Source organism: Barbus barbus (genome assembly GCF_936440315.1).
Source record: "Barbus barbus genome assembly, chromosome: 12".
NCBI classification, from domain to species: Eukaryota; Metazoa; Chordata; class Actinopteri; order Cypriniformes; family Cyprinidae; genus Barbus; species Barbus barbus.
In genome coordinates, this window is record NC_136740.1 from 10267032 (window position 1) to 10287663 (window position 20632).

At 35.0% G+C, this 20632-nt stretch overlaps 3 protein-coding genes across 6 annotated transcripts in view; 2 read left to right on the forward strand and 1 right to left on the reverse strand.

Annotated features, from left to right (window-relative positions):
* Positions 1–58: 58 nt before the first annotated feature.
* LOC306878416 (lipid scramblase CLPTM1L-like) lies at positions 59–7799 on the forward strand (the record flags this gene model as incomplete). Its single annotated transcript, XM_079430763.1, has 17 exons — positions 59–259; positions 347–458; positions 2309–2457; positions 3548–3669; positions 3766–3853; positions 3953–4070; positions 4201–4295; positions 4410–4494; positions 4596–4699; positions 4806–4850; positions 4938–4988; positions 5182–5264; positions 5755–5789; positions 5920–5975; positions 6082–6126; positions 6858–6973; positions 7715–7799. The coding sequence occupies 17 exons, from the start codon at positions 59–61 to the stop codon at positions 7797–7799; spliced, it is 1590 nt and encodes a 529-aa protein (XP_079286889.1).
* An 840-nt stretch (positions 7800–8639) lies between these two features.
* Positions 8640–13056, forward strand: LOC306877908 (prostate stem cell antigen-like). The gene is made up of 3 exons (XM_079429947.1): positions 8640–9090; positions 10214–10330; positions 12288–13056. The coding sequence occupies exons 1-3, from the start codon at positions 9042–9044 to the stop codon at positions 12503–12505; spliced, it is 384 nt and encodes a 127-aa protein (XP_079286073.1). The 5' UTR covers positions 8640–9041; the 3' UTR covers positions 12506–13056.
* LOC306877907 (centrosomal protein of 192 kDa-like) overlaps positions 13043–20632 on the reverse strand; it is a 32310-nt gene continuing 24720 nt past the window's right edge. For 2 of the 4 annotated variants that reach the window (XM_079429946.1, XM_079429944.1), the window contains exons 33-48: positions 19997–20176; positions 19657–19917; positions 19450–19571; positions 18143–18252; positions 17879–18041; positions 17620–17789; positions 17376–17499; positions 17128–17233; positions 16238–16445; positions 16035–16111; positions 15847–15942; positions 15635–15754; positions 15373–15482; positions 15143–15272; positions 14153–14211; positions 13043–13681 (exon numbers count right to left, since the gene is read on the reverse strand). In XM_079429946.1, the coding sequence (XP_079286072.1) occupies positions 13549–13681; positions 14153–14211; positions 15143–15272; positions 15373–15482; positions 15635–15754; positions 15847–15942; positions 16035–16111; positions 16238–16445; positions 17128–17233; positions 17376–17499; positions 17620–17789; positions 17879–18041; positions 18143–18252; positions 19450–19571; positions 19657–19917; positions 19997–20176 (2169 nt within the window). In that variant the 3' untranslated portion in view covers positions 13043–13548. Of the gene's footprint in view, positions 13682–14152; positions 14212–15142; positions 15273–15372; positions 15483–15634; positions 15755–15846; positions 15943–16034; positions 16112–16237; positions 16446–17127; positions 17234–17375; positions 17500–17619; positions 17802–17878; positions 18042–18142; positions 18253–19449; positions 19572–19656; positions 19918–19996; positions 20177–20632 lie in introns of all 4 variants that reach the window. The other 2 variants (XM_079429945.1, XM_079429943.1) reach the window with 1 other exon arrangement.

Genomic DNA, 20632 nt, shown 5'->3' on the forward strand with positions numbered 1-20632 from the left:
TAACAGCTTTTGTTCTGTATTTGTCCACTTACAATAACGAACTTGGCGTGGCGTTGAGATGTTCCCGTCGTGCTATTCCAAGCCCAAAAATGGGTCTCAGTTCAAGATGTCTTACACTAAAGTGATTTTCGGGGTGTTGGTGGTGTATGTCCTCCATACGTGCTGGGCCATATACGGCTTCTTTCACACCAAACCCTGTGACAGCGCTAAAGGAGACAGCTGCGTTACATCTTACCTCACTGTCAAGCCTCGACTTCAGGTGAGAAGAGCTCATCTCTGTCTTTGTCAAATGTATTGTCAGTAGCGCATTGCTTCATAACGTTACAGTTATTGCATGTCTCAACAGCTCAGTATCTATTCCGCTCTGGACCCCAGTGATGAAACTGGATACAGCCTACTGTTCAAAGTGGACAAATTTGACATTAACACCAAGTTTGAAAGGCAAGCTGACCTTTTGTGTGGTTCTTTATGAAAAAGAAGTACACTTTAGCATGATTTTATTTTAAAACAGTACAGAAAAATATAGGCTGTACTTTAAAAAAATGTAGGCTGCTTAAGTGCAATGTGAATGTAATGTTTTAATGAATGTAATTAGCTGAACTTTAAGGTGTTTTTGGAATTAAGTACATCTTTTTACATACATTTCATAATTATTTTGTATGGCTCATTAAAGTATGTTCTAAATGTACTGACAAGCATTTATGTAACATAAACTACACTTCAATGCCATTTCTATTGAAACTTGTATGACATGGATTTTAATTTATATTGGCCTATTTGCACACTTAGACATTTGTAATGATGTTGTAATTTGGTACATTTAAAATATATTACATTGGCTATATTTGCATGTGCTTTAGTATTGTAGTCAACACATCAATTAGTGTACTTCTATAAATTGATTTATAGAAGTACAACAAGTGATTATTAAAACAATGATTTAAATTGTGCTTTACAATAAAACTTATGACATTATTATAAAGTGCACTTTTTAAGTGTACTTAAGTGTGTTGAGAAACATAGCCATACTATACACTTAAGCAAACTTTTAGTTCACAATTCTATATTATCTGCAGGAACAGGTTTTTTTATAGGCCTATACTTTTTAAAAGTGTACTTAAGTGTGTTGAGAAACATAGCCATACTATACACTTAAGCAAACTTTTAGTTCACAATTCTATATTATCTGCAGGAACAGTTTTTTTATAGGCCTATACTTTTTAAAAGTGTACTTAAGTGTGTTGAGAAACATAGCCATACTATACACTTAAGCAAACTTTTAGTTCACAATTCTATATTATCTGCAGGAACAGTTTTTTTATAGGCCTATACTTTTTAAAAGTGTACTTAAGTGTGTTGAGAAACATAGCCATACTATACACTTAAGCAAACTTTTAGTTCACAATTCTATATTATCTGCAGGAACAGTTTTTTTTTATAGGCCTATACTTTTTAAAAGTGTACTTAAGTGTGTTGAGAAACATAGCCATACTATACACTTAAGCAAACTTTTACTTTACAATTCTATATTATCTACAGGTACAGTTTTTTTATAGGCCTATACTTTTTAAAAGTGTACTTAAGTGTGTTGAGAAACATAGCCATACTATACACTTAAGCAAACTTTTAGTTCACAATTCTATATTATCTGCAGGAACCGTTTTTTTATAGGCCTATACTTTTTAAAAGTGTACTTAAGTGTGTTGAGAAACATAGCCATACTATACACTTAAGCAAACTTTTACTTTACAATTCTATATTATCTACAGGTACAGTTTTTTTATAGGCCTATAGGCTACTTTTAGTGCACATTCAGTACAAAAAAGCACACTTTTCACAAGATTAGATTTGTTGCATGAGCAAGTTTAAACCATATAGCATTAAAATAAATTAGTTACACTATTTTTAAACTGCTGCAGTTGTTCTGCTATTGGTGAGAGCATTCCTACATTGTATAATAATTTAATGACATTCAAAATTTTTAAAGTGTTACTTAAGTGACGACTTGTGTATCAAAGTTACATAAAATATTTACCATGTGATACCATTACTATTGTCACCACAGGTTATTTTTAGGGCTATATGACAATCTCATTTACCATTTACATTTCACAGAAAGTGCACTATAGCTCAGAGACATATGGTGAAAAGCGACAAGATGGAAAAACATCCTTTAATGTGGTTTTGACCAATTTTATTGTATGCGAATACTGTAAGTGCAGTTTTGTTTTGTTTAGTTTTTCCTCAGATAGCATGTTTAATTCATCTAGTATACTGTGTTGTGATTAAAGGAAGGTGAGTGTCCCAGTTCCTGAGATGGCCCATAACAATGGGACAGTCCATGCTGTAGTGTTTGTGCACAAGAGTGGAGTTTTACCTTGGAAAGACAGTAGACATGTGCGGCTTGTGGCCCGGCTTACCTCTCAAATGGCCCCTCTTCAGTCTGGCAAACGTGAGGTATTGTGGCCATTTATTAACGCCAGCACTCCTTCAGCAATCACTATCTGTATTGTATTCAGACAAGTTTAAAACACTTCAAATCTTCAGGAAAAAATCAGTTTAGGTCAGTTCTTGTGGCAGCTTATTGGCACTCTAGTGCCCAAGTGAAAAAGAAGTACAGCTTCGCATACTTTAAAAAGAATACTTATTACGGAAATAATGTACTTAAGTAAATGTATTTAAAGAATATACTTAAATGCAAATTGAAAGTATTGTTTTCAGACACTTAACTATGTTATACTATATAAATACTAAATAAAATACTAAATAAAATACTATAGTTTAAATATATAGTAAATGCAATTAGTTGAACATTAGTTGTTGTTGTTTTTTTGACCCACTTAAGTATAACTTAATTGTCTTTATATGTATTTCACAATTAAATTTGTTGTCTTTAAAACTAAAATATACTTAAGTGTAATTTCAATTGAAACTTGTGTCATGTATTTAAATATATTTGTAATTACAAATTCTTAATGATGTTGTATTTATTTATTTTTTTAATTTTAACTATTTTTTTCTGTAAATGAAATATAGAATAACACACTACAGTAAAAGTTAAAAACAAGTTCTTTGCTTTAGTATATTAGTCAACACACCAAAAAAGTTTTTTTTTTTTTGACAATTTAAAATTTACTTTAAAACTTTAAATTTGACATTATTACACTTTTTAAAAGTAAGCTTAGGAAACATAGTCATGAATATGTACTCTTTTTAACTACACTCGAGTGGCTTTTTATTTAATTAATATAAAATGAATATCTGCAAATAAATTTTTTAATAGACTTTTATGATGTACTTTCAGTACATCAAGTGCAATTCTTTTTCATGAGTTGTGTTGATACCATGCTGTTTTTGCATGAAACAAAAGCACTATTTTTAATTCACCCTGCATAAAAGCTTATACATTACAGTAATATTACTTTATCAGTAGGCCATGAAAACATTTACTACATGAATATTTTCTTTATTTCAAATCAGCTCATGCAAATGCATTATGATAGATGTGAATAACTTCCTGTAAATGTGGATCTTTCACTGTGTAAAGGCATCAAAAGAGCAGCAGATTGTTTCTTACTGGAGATCACGACTTAGCTTGAATGTAATGAATGAGGATTTCACCTTCAACAGTGCTGCGGTGCCCAGCGACCTTCAGCGCTATATGAAAATGTGAGTTATTATCTGAAACCTAGATAACACGTATCTGTGTAATATATAATCTAGACATCCAACACTTTTTGTTTTACTTTCATTTTATTTTCTCAGGGTTGAAGATGGAAAAAAGGAAAAAAAGAAATTTTATCTGCCACTGCTACTGGTTGATGAACTAAGAAGCAGATTAAATGACTTAATTGTATGTAAAAACTATTGAAATGTATAAAATTACAGTTTTGAGATTTGATAAAAAATGAGTTTGATTTATGAATGCACTTTTGCATGTTAAATTACACAGGAGATGAACAGCACCACAAAAGCAGTCCCTCTGACAATATCATACGACACCAATACCTTACGCAAGTTCAGAATATGGATCCACATACAAGCTGTTATATACTCACTCAAACATTTTGGTGAGCGACATACAATCATAAATTAGAAATCATATACTGAGATAACTCAATAACTAGATTCTCAAGTTTCTCAGGTTTAATATATAATTCCGTATTAATCATAAGGATGTTTTTCTGCTTTATCTTGCAGGATTTTCGGAGCAGAATCTTGATGAAATTAAAGCCATGTTTGTTGAGAGTGGGCTGCATGTCTTGGCTTTGTCCATTCTAGTACCTGCATTCCATGTAAAAATACTTTATAAAATTGCTTATTTTGATGTGCTTAATCTGTTGATCATGTGTATATTTGACCAATAATATACAATTATCTTACCATCAGTGGAATTGACTGTTTTGCAGCTATCATTTGAAATCTTTGCTTTCAAGAACGACATAAAGTTCTGGCAAGAAAAGAAGAGTTTAGCTGGCATTTCTAGAAGATCTGGTACTGATTCTTCATACCTAGACCTGGTGTATGTTGGTGCCAAAATAATGTCACAGCTGGCAAAAATGTGGCTGTAAAATTGTGTTTCTCTGTCTCTGCAGTTGTGTGGAGATGTTTCAGCACCATCGTAATATTCCTCCATCTACTAGAAGAACAATCCAGCTGGCTGATTCTACTTCCCACTGGGATCTCAGCTCTAATTGAGGTATAAAAATAGATTAAATGTGCTCATTTTGGACTGCTGGCATTTATTTCTGTTAAAACCAAATGAACTGAATATGAATCTTCCTCTACTATTATTGAATTTGTAGTTATGGAGAGTGAAAAAGGTCTTGGTGCTTTCACCCAAATTCCATGTAAGTGTTTATCACTCAGTAAGCACAGTATGGTCTTTTTGAGGAATATGCTACACGTCTTACTCGTTCTAAGTTGTTTTCTTGAAGGATGAAAGAATGGATGATTTCGAGCGAGCAACGGAAGACTATGATTCTAAGGTATGAGCGAATTCTTTTTTTAAACCAGTTTTATTTTGCTTATTGAATCATTGTGTTCTATATAAACCCTCTTTCCTCCAGTTCCCGTATTCATCTCATTCTATGACACTATTGATTTGCCTGGAAATATGTGTTTTCAATCTGACCAAACTGTTCAAGTAGTTTTACATGGACATTCTCTTTACTTGCACAGGCCATGAAGTTCTTGTCATATCTGATGTATCCGTTGTGTATCAGTGGGGCCATATACTCGTATTTATATCTCCAAAATAAAAGGTAACATTATAACTGTAATCACATTAAACATTCTTTTTTATTATTATTAAAATACAGTGGGGTTTGGAAAGTTTGTGAACCCTTGAGTGTCTTCTGTAAATTTGACCTACATTGATGCTGGATCTACCTGTAACTATACAAATACACCTAAACTAATAACTCAAAAACGTTGCATATTTTTACTTATTTATTGTGAATATTTTTGCTGTTATCCGGTGTAACGCCCTTAAGCAGCAATAACAGCAACCATGCAGTATGTTAAGTAACTGTGAATCAGTCCTGTATGTCAGCTTGGAAGAATTTTGGCCTACTACTACTAACAACACTCATTTTAATCAGTAATTTCTATTTTGGATTCATTTGTTTATATAGGTCATATTTATACAGAAAATTCACAAAAAGAGTTCACAAATGTTTTAATGTAATGCCACTCTTATTTTTTTAATAAATATATGTATTTATGTTTCATTATGTTGTCTACTCTAAATAGTTGGTACTCTTGGATAACCAATGGCCTTATTAGTGGTAAGAGCTTTAATAATAAAAAAAGTATTAAAGAATTTTTAAAAGTATATAAGAGTTGTTAATGCACACTGTATTGCTTTCTGTACAAAAGAAGTGGAAATAATAGTTCATCTTCTTTTTAAACATCAAGGTGTTTATGCGTTTGGATTTCTGTCAATGGTTCCTCAGTTGTTCATCAATTATAAGGTTTGTTTATAGACCAGTCGTAAGATACAGTTCAGCTACAGTTGTCTTTTTTCTGCACTGTTTACTCTGAATGTTCCTTAATTGTGTCTTTTGCTTTTCTCCACAGTTAAAATCAGTGGCCCATCTGCAGGTGTCCATCTTTATGTATAAGGTATGTTGCAGTTTAATGAGAAATCAATTTAAATTTTATGAAAACATATACTAAAACTTTCAATAACTCGCAACTTTTTCCCTAGTCCAAATAGACCATTATAACTAAGTGGTCTTTCATATTGAACACATTTTTCGCATTCCACTGTGCTGCTTTTCCATTGTTTTTCTATGTTAACATAAGCTTGACAGACGTCTTTGATCAGTATTCTCACGTATTGCATCTTTTTTAGTTATTTTGTTTTTTGTTTTAGCATGACACACATTTTTTTCCATTCTACTCCCCGGCCTCTCACAAACACGCAAAACTGTGTTCTGTTTGAAAGGCCTCTAAGCTATTGAAACTTCTAGATACAATGAAACTTCTAATACATTAACACATGAGCACCCACATTAACACTTCAACAACACCTATTTAGTGTTCAGAAACTTCCCCGCACAGTCACAGTAAGATAATGAGGAGGAAGTTATTAAGATTATTAATAATAAGAACTGAATTTTTAAATGTGTGAATGGTCATCAGACTGGTTCTCAGCTGTGTGTAGCACCTACACCTCTGCATATCCTTCAGAAGGATCTTAACGTTAGGGCTGATGCTCATTTTTAGTTGGGTAACTGCTCATTTAGTTCATTGTCCGTAAACTAAGAGGACTTCAGACCCTTTCCAAAATAGATGTACAAAAATGTCTTATCAGAGTAGAGTTACAATGCTGGATTGCCTTTGCTTCTCAGGGCTTGAACACATTCATCAGCGATGTATTCAGTGGAATAATAACCACTCCTGGACCCCATCAGTTGGCGTGCTTCAGAGATGATGTGGTCTTCCTCATCTACCTCTATCAGCGCAGGTGGGGAAAACATTCAATTGGTGCATGTGGAGTGGACAAGTCATTTTACCCATTTGTCCTCATAAACCATATATACGGTGGCCAAGAGAGCTCATCGTGCTGCAGCTTAAGAAAACACATGCAAACAGAAAAAGCACCAGTAAATTATGAAAACATCGGTTTGACAACACATGTACTGCAAATACAAATTTGGTTGTGTTGCGAGCATTTGCAGCATGTTTCTGTATTTGTTTGTGTTGTGAGTATTTGCTGTGCATTTCTGTTTTTGATTGTTGTGTTGCGAGTATTTGCAGTGCGTTTCTGTATTTGGTTGTGTTGTGAATATTTGCAGCACGTTCATGTTTTTACAGTGCATTTTTGTATTTGGTTGTATTGTGAGTATTTGCAGCACATCTCTGTATTTGGTTGTGTTGTGAGTATTTGCAGGGCACTTCTGTATTTGGTTGTGTTGCGAGTATTTCCAGCATATGTGGTGTCAAACGGATGAAGATGTTTTCTTAATTTGCTAGTGTTTTTTTGTATTTGCATGCATTGAGCTCTCTTGGCCACCGTAAATATATACCAGAACATGCACACAAATATTACATAAATGTATAAAGTTTATACACAAACTTCACTGTAGTTCAAATTACCATTAGCTTTTAGCTTTACAAACTACAGTTACAAAGTAGTTTCCCATTCCTTGTTAAGAGTACAATTAGTCAGTGGAATGGCTCAAATGTTGTTCATTTCTGTCTTCAGGATTTACCCAGGGAGCAAGTCCAGGTCACGTGATTACGGGGCATCACACAGGAAGAAACCCAAAGGAAAGCCACATGAAGACTAACCCTCCATGGCGTTCTCTGACAGCTTGCGCTCTCCATGCATGCAATACAGGGGAAACGCTACAAAAATTGAAGAAGGGCATTACAGTCGCTGAAAGTTCTCTTTGTGTATCCTTGTAATGAGCCTGCCTCCTGCTGTCTGCTGCGAAATCTGACAGAGCTACACTTACAGTACACTCATTTCTACTTGAACAAGCCAGACCTGAAGAGATTAGCAGCGCACACCTGCTTTAGACTAAATCCGTGTGTAATATTCACTCAGGCCGATCCAACCAACAATTAGAAAGTGATGTAAGCTCTGAACGAAACTACAGCCACACCCACCTGTGCTTTTATAACCTTTGAAAGAATGACAGCAATGGCAATTCCTATGATTACTGCATCTACACTACTGTTTTCAAACATTCAGAATAACGCCCACTAGTTGTTTTGAATGGAAAAGAACTTTCCACAGATTTGGAAACACATTTTGTTAACTGCTTTGCATTCATCTTGGATTTGCATTTGAACCGCAATGCAGATATTTCTGGCATGTAGGCCTCTGCTGCGGATACTACAGGAAATGAATTTGAGAAATTATAGCAAGCTTCAGTACAGTATTTATTCAGAATGTTTTAAAAGTATTATTTTGTCATGTGCATTATTGGTGGTATAAGTATAATTTTTCATGAAAGAAATGTCAAATACTTGTCTGTTTGACTATATCTAGGTTTCATTTGTCTTCTAAAACATGTTTTAATTAAAGTTTGATGATAGAATTCTTTTCTTCTGGCTTTTGCACCTTGTTGACATAAAACCTGAAAAAACTCAGACAAAACAGGAAATGATTAAATATTTGTTTTGGCAGTTTCGCCCATTAGTGGAAGCAGTCGGACCTGCCAGTCTGGACTCATGAGGGATGAAGACATCAGATAAAACAAACCATTATACAAGCTCATGTTTTTCCTTACAGTATGTCTCAAGGATGTGGCATCACCCGCAACATAGCTACATAAAAACTCCTCTGTTTTTGTAAAATTCACATCTAAGCGTCGTCATGTTAGAATGTGATAGGCACGTTGTGACACCAGTCCAAAAGTATGAGGGAATGCCAGCTGTGCTGGTGTGTGCCTTCTTTCACTAGTCTTTTCATGGGAGATGTGAAAGAATGTCTGCTGGGTGGATCTTTGAGAAGACAGTGAGTTTCAGTATGTGAACACCGAGTGAACTCTCCCACACATGCAGTCAGTCAGCACTTCAGCAGCATGGCGACGCTTTCTAGTCTGCTCTTTTTACTTCTAACTGTACACTCAGGTATGGCTTTCATATGTTTTGGATTGTTAACATGCTTCCTTATTGATTGTTTGTAATCTAGTTTGAAACAGCAGTTCTCTAATATGTTTCTCAGTTTTGGGTTGAGTGTTGAGATTAGTTTGCTAGAGATATTCACACATATTTACGTTACTTAAATTTAAACAGTAAATGTATATATATTAGTGCTGTCAAACAATTAATCGCATTCAAAATAAACGTTTGTGTTTACATAGTATATGTATGTGTCAAATACACACACATGCATGTATATTTCAGAAAAATATGTTATGTTTATATATTAAATATATTTATTTATAATATCAATTATATGAAAATAAACAGACGTAAATATTTTCAAAATAGATGGTGTGTGTGTGTATTTATATATACATAATAAATATACACAGAACACATATATTATGCAAACAAAAACTTTTATTTTTATTAATCGTTTGACAGCACTAGTATTTTTTTTTTTTGAGTTTCTATATACACTATATATACAACAATCAAAAGTATTATTTAATGTTATGAGTATCTTATATGCTTCACAAGGCTGTATGAAAATAATAAAAAGTTCAGAAAAATCTGTAATATTGTAAAATGTAATTACAGTTTTAAATAACTATTTTATTATTGTGATAAAAAAATCGGAATTTTGCTTAATATTTTTGTGGAAACTGTGATATATATATTTTGGGAATTCTTTGATAAATAGAAAGTTCAAAACAACTGCATTTATTTGAAATAGACATCTTTTGTAACATGATAAATGTGTTTACTAGAACTTTTGATCAATTTAATGCATCACTGCTAAACAAAATATATATATTTAAACTTTTGAACAGTGCTATATTTATTTGGGTTATGTGGATTCTAACCCTTTCCATGACTTTGTAAGTAAGTGAATATTTAACCAACTATGTGTGTTGTGTAAACAACATTATTTTCCAAGTATAGTGACATTTTAGAATGCAGCGTTCTCTATTGTGAATTTCAATTATTTTGAATTACCTGCTTGTTCGATTGCATTATAAATATTATTACATTCGATATAAATTACATCATTCATTCTTGAATAACCAGACTACTTTCTTCTTTCTTTCTTTTTTTCTTTTGGCAGTAAATGCGCTGAAGTGTTACGTGTGTGGCTCCACAACATCAAATGAAGAATGTAACAAAAACCTTCAGGACTGTCAGGCTCCTCTGGAAACCTGCATGACCACTGTAGGCACGCTAGGTGAGCGAATGCCTTTGACGTTAAAGCAGCTCAACACTGATTTGGGGAAATCTATGGATACATTGCAGAAGTGATCAATAATGAGTTAAAATGGGAAAGGACAGGACAACAATAACAGCCACTTGTTCTAATTTTGAATATCAGAAATCAGCTGATCGTCCTACAAAGTGTCTTTCTTTAGAACATTAGCTAATGATCAGAATTATTAAAGACAGCACATGGCTCTAGAGTTTATAATACACACAAATCATGCTTTGTAGTCTTATGTGTGCATTAATTTTTTTTTTTATAAATGCCTCGTTTAAGTAAAATTTTTGACTAGTTTAGAGGGGAAATATCTCTGCATTATAAAATGATCTATTCAATTTTATTCTGAGCATTTAAAAACAAAAGTGATTGAAACTTGGGTTTGTGTCTATAAGTTTTACTAGCAATATAGCCTATATCCGCATTGAAAAATAGTATACATCTTAATTTCTGCATGTATTATTATTACATATCTGCTGACTTTACTATAATAGTCTACTCAACATCTTCAGAAACCAACGACATACAGACAAACAGATCATCTCAGATCATGGCATTGATGTTTTATCATAAGCACAAATCATATAGCCAAACATAGGCTTATTAGTAATTCTTCTGCTACCAAAATATGTTACTACATATTTTACTATTATATTACTTTTTTGTAGTAATGAACATTGTGTCACAAAATGCTGACAACTGCTTAAATTTTATTGAGCCCAGAATATGCCTTTAAAATTTTAAAAGAATAGTTCACCCAAAAATGAAAATTTGTCATAATTTATTCACCCCAAAGATGTTCCAAACCTGTATGTGTTTCTTTCTTCTGCTGAACACAAAAGAAGATATTCTGAAGAATGTAGCTATATCATTTTCATACTAAGGACGTCAATGGCAAACGGCAACTGTTTGGTTAACACACATTTTTGGGTGAACTATCCCTGTAATATTCTGAAGCCATTTTCTAGGTTCAATAAAAGTTAAGCTCAGTGGTCAACAATGACAGAATTTTCATTTATATAATACAACCACTGATGTATAATATATAGTCAGATAAGAGTTATTGACAAGTCAGTTATTGACTTTATTCCTGTAGTCCCAGTCATAACAGATGAGGCTCTGCCAAAAACAAAACTAAAAAAGATCAGTTATTGGAGTCACGCACTGGTTGGTTGAACAGGTTTCACGTCATGAATGCAATTTAGTGGATTTTATCAGGACCGGAATTATTGGTTTTATAAGTCTAGTTCTACCACTGTAGTTTACTCACAAATTCAGAGCAATTAGGATTATTAGATTATTAGTGTATACAGAGAGCGCATATTTGCTAATATCATATTTGATCAGTCAGGCTTTTTATCATTCATATTGATATAGCAGAATATGGAGCTCATCCAAAACACATCAATTGTATTCAACGGCCCAAACTGAGTAAATATATGCAATTTGTTACATTTGCTGATATTTATATGACCAACAATGAAGATGAAATTCTGATAACATGCAAATCAGTGAGATCTTCAAATAGCAGACTCCCTAAATAAAATGCATATAAATATCTATTTTCTTAATATTATGAATGAAATTTAAATGTTTAGTTTTTATGGTGGGGGGCAAAATATATGCTATAATGCTTTTTGCATTAGAAAATTTAAACTATCGATTAAAAAGTATAAAATATCAATTAGAACGCATGTAGCAGATTGCATACAACAGATTTTAGATTATACTTCCATCTAATGGTTACATAAAAACAGCAGAATTGAATTAAAAGCAAAATAAAAAGGTTTACATAAAACAGAATAACAACTGATATTTGCATATGTAAGCTTTTTTTAAAAAACATCACATGATCAGATCAATGCCCAAAAGCTGCTGCATCAATAAAGCAGATGTAGAATGAGATGAACTTTGAATTTTGTATTTTCAGGAAGTTTTACTGCCATTGTGAAGAATTGCGCCAATTCAAAAATCTGCACAAGCGCTGCAGCCTCTGCCTCGGTGGACAGTTATGGAAATGGTGTGCAGGTGACGTGCTGTAACAGTTATCTGTGCAACTACAGTGGAGCTGCGAGCGTCACACTGCACAGATGGCTGCTGGTGCTACCGCTGCTCCTCATCACCCTCCTCTTCAGACCGCACACTTGAAATGTTAAACACTTAGGGTATGGATGCATTACATGCCATCATGGACTAAAACTGACTTCATATTGCTTCATACAACTTCCCTTGCTTCATTACCTGTTTGGTAACGGTCATTTGGTTGAAAAGGATGTACAGTCTGTTAAACGGATCACGTATTCCAGAAATCTGAACATATGAAGTAACTGTATGAAAACTTTTGAAGGAAGAATTGCACAAGCCTGGGTAAACTAGAGAATGAATATAATCAAATTATAACATAACTCTGTTGCACATGAATTTAGGCCCTAGATGTGTGCATGTTTAAAATGAGTTTTAATGCCTTTTTTCCCTCTTTTAATGAAAATGACAATTCTAAAACATAATTCTTGTCTTGAATACAAAAAAAAAAATGAATGGATTATGAATAAACAAGTATGTTTTAAAAATGTTGATTGCCTAATAAAATAACCATAAAAATAATTCTTAATTAATATAATACAAATTAAATAGTAAAAGGTAGGATACATATTAGTGGAAGACAAAGGCAACATACAAATAAATAAAATTAAGGATTTTTATTTATCAAGAACTGATTTAAAATAAATACACAAGACACACAAAAAGAAAGAAAAAATAAATGATTTTTTGTGCTGTATAAAGCATGTGCAATTTTCAACTAATGGTGATGCAGATCTTTCTTTAAAATGTTCGAATAGCTTCATTATGTGATAACACTTCTGTCAACAGGTGAGCTCATTAACAGTTACACAAAAGAAAACAAATCCTAGAAAAACTTTTACACCAGTGATACAAAGGTGATAAACGGTGGAAAAATACCAAAAATGACGAGAAATCTGAGACTCTGGATATATAATATCCATACTGTATGGTGCTTATCCAAAAGGCTGTAACTATATGATGATAGCTGTCAACAATCACAAAAAAACAAACTCAGACATTCTTTTGCAAAGCATTTAGACGAAAAACGTTCAAGTAATGTCTCTTCATTATTAGCCTCGTCCTGCAGTGTCCTCTGCTGGCGGTGAGTGGCTATGTTGAGCTGGTTTTCATGGCAAGGCTTCTCCACTGAGCTCTACGGCCAGTTCAGCGTCTCTGTCTGTCTGTACGAGTAGCGTGCTGGAAAACTGGCCCGCAGCGGCCGGCACGAACTGAACAGGGAGGTTGATGTAGTGTTGTGATCTAGGAAAGCACACGGAAAATGGATCAAAGGCAATAAAATATGCAGATATAGTAAATCAAACTAGCTTGTAATGCTACAGAGCAAAAAAGTAAATTGTAAGAAAGTGAATTTCACATCAAAACTGCAAAAACATTTCCAAAATCTCTTGCCAACTGATATAGTACGAATAACAAAATATTGGAATAAGTTTAGCAGTTTAAAATTATATTAAAAATGATTTAACACCACACATTTAGTACACAAATACATGCATATAGTAAAATGCATATTGTGCCACAAACAAAAATCTGACCTGTGGCTGAGCTCTGAATCAGAGCCTTCACATCAGGCATTGGCAGCAGGAAGTGACAAGGAACGCTTCAATACAAATCTTTCTACTTGCCATCATTTCTTAAATTGGCTTGTGCAAAGTTTAACAGCAAGACTTTCTACTACTAAAGAAAGAGTAAGCAATAGAGAATGTAACTCACCTTAGAGAATAATTTGAATGCTTGATGTGGAAAGGCTCTTTAGGACTTATGAATTTTAGCTGCAAGTCAATTAGAAAACCTCAAATTAAGTTTCATGCCAGATATTTAGGAGAAGCAGTAATAACACTGCACACATCAACATGCAAGGACCATTTAGTGACTGAATTTGTTAGATTTTAAATGTAAATGATTGCTCTGTGACCTCTTAAAGGAATAGCTCACCCAAAAGTGAAAATTTCCTGAAAATGTACTGACCCTCAGGCCATCCAAGATGTAGATAAATTAGTTTCTTCATCAGAATGGATGGAGAAATTTAGCATTACATCACTTGCTCACTAATGGATCTTGTGGAGTGAATGGGTGCCGTCAGAATGAGAGTTCAAACAGCAGATAAGAGCAATCACAGTAAAACACACGACTCCAGTCCATCAGTTAATGTTCAAAATTCCAGTCCATAATCAATATTTGTTGATGTAAACATTTTTAAATCTGTTTTGGACAGTGCTTGATCTCTGCATATTTCTCTCCTGAATCAAATGATAAATTACTTTACTGGAGAAATCAATAATATTGAGGACTTGAAGTTAGAAAAGTCTTGATGAATTTACTACAAACAGCTTTTCACTTCACAAGACGTTAATTGATGGTACATTGTACATTAGTATGAATTGTAGTGATGCTATTATCAGCTGTTTGGACTCATTCTGACGGCACCCATTCACTGCAGAGGATCCTTTGGTGTGCAAGTGATGTAATGCTAAATTTCTCCAAATCTGTTCCGATGAAGAAAAAAAAAAAAAAAAAAAAAAAAAATCTACATCTAAATGCAAGTACATTTTCATTCATGGGTTAACTATTGCTTTAATGTGTTTTTCACTTAGAAACAGGACTTTAAACAACTGTAAAGTGAGATTGATTAGCTGCTGTCGCTTTACAAATGTCATCCGACTTATTTAGTGTGTTGTGACTAGTGCAGCCCTACGTTCTCACCTCATGTGTGTTGGAGGAGTTATTTCTGAAGTTAACCTTCAGTGTGCTGGTGGCACCCACTCGTGTGGCAGGAAATGTGTATAGACTTTGAGGTGCATACACGCCCCTCTTTTGGGTCTCAGTTGAAGATCTGAATGAATTAGAAGTAAACAGCAAAATATACCTATGACATTTTAGCAGTGAAAGTCTTCCTCTATAGGTCAGATTTCTAACAGGAATACAACACTTACACAGTCTTTGAGCCTGCAGAATCCAGTCTCTTCCTGTTCTTCACAGTGGCTTCTGTTCTCACCAAGGAGCAATTTTCTTTAACACTCAATGCTTCTCCTGCTCGTATGCCCTGCACACATGAATCAATACACTCAACAGGGTACTACTAACATTCTGCCTTCTGCGTTAGTGTCCTTTTACTTCTCGCTTTGCGTAATTCATGGCTGAAATGGCACTTTTAGCATACACAAAAAAGTAGGACTCAGCATTTATTAGACTCACAGTGCCGCATAACTGGAAGCGAACACGGCTCTTGTGTTGAGGTTTGGCTGTTGGGTGACATTCCAAATCCCAAAACTGGGCATAATCTCCTTGGTCACGTGGAAGGAAAGTGAATGGAACCTTTTTACAAAACAAAACAGAAAACTTCAATCAGGTAAAAGAAAATTCTAGATCTGTCAGAGACGAGATGTTTGACACATCCGCACCCGTACCTGCATCCTCTCTTGAATCCCCAGAGTCCCAGATGCCTTCTCACATCTGAAGGCGGAGTATGTAGCACGATAAACATCTCCACTACTATCGATACCCTGATCCAACGGACAACAGTGAAGTCAAAATCAATAAATCCCGCAGGAATGAAAGCTTTCAAAATTCTTACATAAGTGCCAACATCACACACCTTTACATATGGAGGAGCAAATGAAGAGAGGTACCATCTGACCTCTTCTCCATGATTCTCCACCTCCAGAGAACATTCTGCACAAAGAAAACAATTGTTTTAATAGGCCAAGGTTTCAGAATCCTATTGAAGGTCTGTCTCAAATCAATCAAAATCTTGTTACTGTACAAATAACATATTCAGTTGACAGGTTCTGTACTTACCTGATGACTCTCCAGAGGCAGTGGGAGGGAAGACCTGTGTTCGGTTCTTGATCTCAACCTGAGGCTGGGTGCTGCTGCTCTGAGGTTTCTGTCCTGGTACTGTAGGGGTCTCAGCCTGAGGTGGCAGTGGGCATAAAGAGCGGTCCATGGCGCAGCTAGTGGCAGAAACATCCATGGCCAGATCCTGCCGGATCTGAACTTTAATGGACTTTAGAGAAAGAGACATAAGGATGGGTGTTACAGAGCGTGCAACACCATGAGGTTTCATTTTCACCTACACTGTCGTTCAAAAGTTTGGAATCAGTAAGATTTTTAAATTGAGTCTCTTATGCTCATCAAGGCTGTATTTATTTGATCAAAAATACAGAAAAACAGTGATATTGTGAAATATTGCAATTTGTAATATTAGTTTCCAATTTTAATATACTTTAAAATAGATTTTTTTTCTGTGATGCAGCATGGAATTTTCATCAGCCATTTCTCCACTCTTCAGTGTCACATGATCCTTCAGAAATCATTCTAATATGCCGATTCATTTACATGTTGAAACGGTTGTGCTGCTTAATTTTTTTTGGAACCTAAAATACATTTTTCTTTGATTCTTTGATGAATAAAAAGTTAAAAAGAACAGCATTTATTCAAAATAGAAATATTTTCTAACAATATAAGTCTTAACTATCACTTTTTATCCATTTAACACTTGCTGAATAAAAGTATTAATTTCTTGGAAAAAAAAAAAACTGGAATGTGTTGTGCCATATGCAAGTTTTATTAATGTAAATTCAACAGCATGTTATGAATGCCTTGTCTTGAACTTAAAAAGAATCCTAGAAAACTTGTACATTCCCTCTTCAGTCAGACATTACACACAAATCTCAAGAAATTAATACCTTCTGTTGATTATCACACTGTACATAGATCTGTCCACTCCAGGGCAGCATGGAGGATTTGGTTGCCAGAGAAGGATTGGGACTGATGAGTATTTGCAAGTGGCTCCTGGAGAAAAAAAAAAAAAATACGGCTATAGATTTAGTTAAATGCTAAACATTTATATAACCTATGTACTTTCAATTAAAAATGAGAACAAAATGTGAAGTCACTGATTTTCCCGATGTTTATTTATATGCAAGTCTCGTACTGAGGTTCAATGACTCCGTGCTGTGGGGTGATGGTAAGGCAGTGAGCTGGCCAGGACAGTTCAAAGCTCAGCTCTCTGTTTGAGCGGTTCAGTATCTGCACATGCCTGGTGTCAGCCACACTGTCTGCAAATAAACAAGCAGAAGACAAGATTTGTAGGGGGTAGTTAACTACTATTAACAATATTTATTAAACCATCTTAGCTCATTTTTAATATCAAATTTTTAAACTCAAATGCGTCTTACTGATAGTGGGTGCTGTGAGAACCAGCTGTTCAGGCTTGATGCTCCAGGTGTTCTCTAGGTTCAGCTCTGTTTGTTTCAGCACAGGTTCTGATTGACTTAATGGAGGACCTTTGACTGGTAGCACATCCAGGGAAACATTACTGATGTAGCGGCCCGATGACCCCAAACCGCTGTGTGGAGAACTACACATTAACTTCATCAGCACGCTGAAATCTGAAAGCATTCATTTCTGTTCAGTGTGTCGTTCGAGGATGTTTACCTGTCTGATTCAGAGGTGTGCCGTTGTGAAGGTCTGACGGACTCCATATGGTCACTCTCTCCAGAGTCTGACATTTCCATAGTGCCAAATAGCGACAGCATAACTTTGCTCATGTTGCCATAAAATATCTGGGCTTCATTTGGCCTTTGAGGCAGATCATAGGCTGAAAATAAATAAAGCCACAATAACAACCAGGGTCAGTTAATTGATTAAAAGTAATTAATCATTTAAATTAGTAATTAGAGTAAATTCTTGCTATCTTACCCTCCTGAATCTGCTCCTCTCTAAGGAACATTTCATCAAAGGGGATATTTTTTAATAAGCTGTTCTCAGACAGTACTTTATTCCCTGCTTCTGGTTTGATTTGTAGTAACCTTGAAATGGATAATAAAATAAAATAATAAAAAAACAAAAACACAACAAAATTACAAAATGCTTTTACACCACAGAATATGTCAAATCAACTGAACTGTCCTCTCACAGATTAAGTTCACCTTTAATAATAATATCAGGGAGGTCATATCTCTAGCTGGTAAGTGTGAATCATATACTAGTAATTAGGGGTGTAACGTGTGTGTACCAAATCTGTACCGAACAAATTGTTCAATTTTTTTTTTCAGGAAATTCAGACAATAAATGCTGTTTTTTGACGCTCTTTGATGTGGCACGACATATCGCCTTAGTTCTAACAGCAGCACAGATCGTGAGTGAGCGTGATCACCCCTTCCTCTTTATTACTAGTTTTAATGCGAAATATAAATGAATGAAGATCTCACCCCTCACGCTCGAATTAGTAGAGCATTTTGTGAAATATTAGACTAGACTTCATTATATTTACTTTAAATAAGACCACTAACAGGTAATGTATATGTTTAAGTAAATATTTTATGAAATAAGTTATGACTTATTTTAAAAAATGTACATGTTTGCATAATTTTTTTTTAATTTGAGTGTTGATTACTATAGTTAAAAATAAACAGTAATTTAATTTAAGTTTGGGCTTTGGTGTTAATTGCAACCTTATAGTAATGTAAAAGGGCTACCTATAGTTTGAAGCAGAGGTAGATTTGTATCCCTAAGAAAATTAATTATAATTGAGTTTAAAGAAAGAGCAATATGTTCAGTAAACCACTGTTAAAAAAAAAATAATAATAATAATTTTTCCCCTGCTGTACCAAAATCATACCGAACTATGACGCCAAAACCAAGGTACGTACCGAACCGTCATGTTTGTGCGCCATTACACCCCTACTAGTAATTATTTAATTTCTAAAAAGGTCTATAGTGAACTATGCATGGCTATATGCACAACTTTTTTGTTTGTTTAACACTGTTCAATTGAAAAGATGGAGGGCTCTTAGAATGTACACTTTTTTGGGGGTTAGTTTTCAAATGTTTAACTGCAAAAGTATGTAATTTACTCAAACGTGTCATCTACTTTTTTGATTCAGACATCATATTTTTGAGATGCGTAAAAGAAAGAAATAAGCTCCTATTTTAACACTAAAACGTTTTTAAAAATTTTCCTCATTTAAGCTGAGAATTCAAGTCAAATGAGAAGTGCCACTGACTTCCTGAACTGTTGTCGAGAGACCTCGTCCCCACAGAAGAGGCAGACAGTGGCAAGAAGAGCTGCACCAGACTGACACAGAGTCTGCTCTCTGCGTGAAGCCTTCATCGCTATTGTGATCACCTGCAGAAACAGCACTGATAAATCTCCCAAGCATATGAAGGCATTAAAAAAAAAAAAAACTAAAAAAACCATGTACTCGGCTCACCTCCTGTGTTCGCTGTTTCAGGACAAACTGTGAAGGGGACAAGCTAATAACGGTTGAGTCCATGACAGCCCGATTTTGAAGACTGCCGTAGGGTACCGCTTTCACGAAGGCAGCACGTGAACCCGTGTTTCGCACGCACACAGAGAGCTTACTGACACGTCCTGCCTGCACTCCACTCAACGTGGTCACATAGCCTTCAGAACGCTTCCTCAACTCCTCCAGGATCACGTTACTCGTGCCGCCATAGCCTGACAGAGGGATCTGAGAACACCACGCTAAAATGTAACACCAACTTTTTACTTCAGTTTTACTGTTTATGAGGGATTAGTAATAAACTCACAGTGAACTTGACCCCAGGCTGGGATGTACGTGCAGCAGACTGCTTGATCTCCAGTTTGGCCAGCATAGTTGCAACACGGGTGGGAGCAAAGAGCAGATGAACAGTCACATCCTCTTTGGGTTTGATTGACAGCTCTCGGTTACGTGTCAGTCGCTCATCTGGGCCGAATGAACTTTGCAGCTGCAGGGTTGAGATTCACAGAAACAGAAAAGTGGGATAAAGGATAAATGGATAGACAGATGTGAATATACTGCCACTGGCTCTACAAAACCAATAAGCTGGTTGGCTGGCTGCTGATGAATGCTGTACCAACACCAGAGGTCTTCAACCCTGTTCCTGGGGACCCACTATCCTGAAGAGTTTAGCTACAACCCTAATCAAACACACTTGAAGCGGCAATCAAGCTCCTCAAGACTGCTTGAAAATTGCAGGCAGGTGTGCTGAAGCAGGTTGGAAATAAACTTTTCAGGAGAGTGGGTCCCCAGGAGCAGGGTTGAAGACCTCTGACCTACACCATTCTTGGGATTTCATATCAATTAGTAATAAGTTTTACAACACTTCATATTCTTTCATCATGTCCCCTTTGGAGCTCCATATATTATAGATCTCAGATCTCAGTGTCTAAATCTACATTTC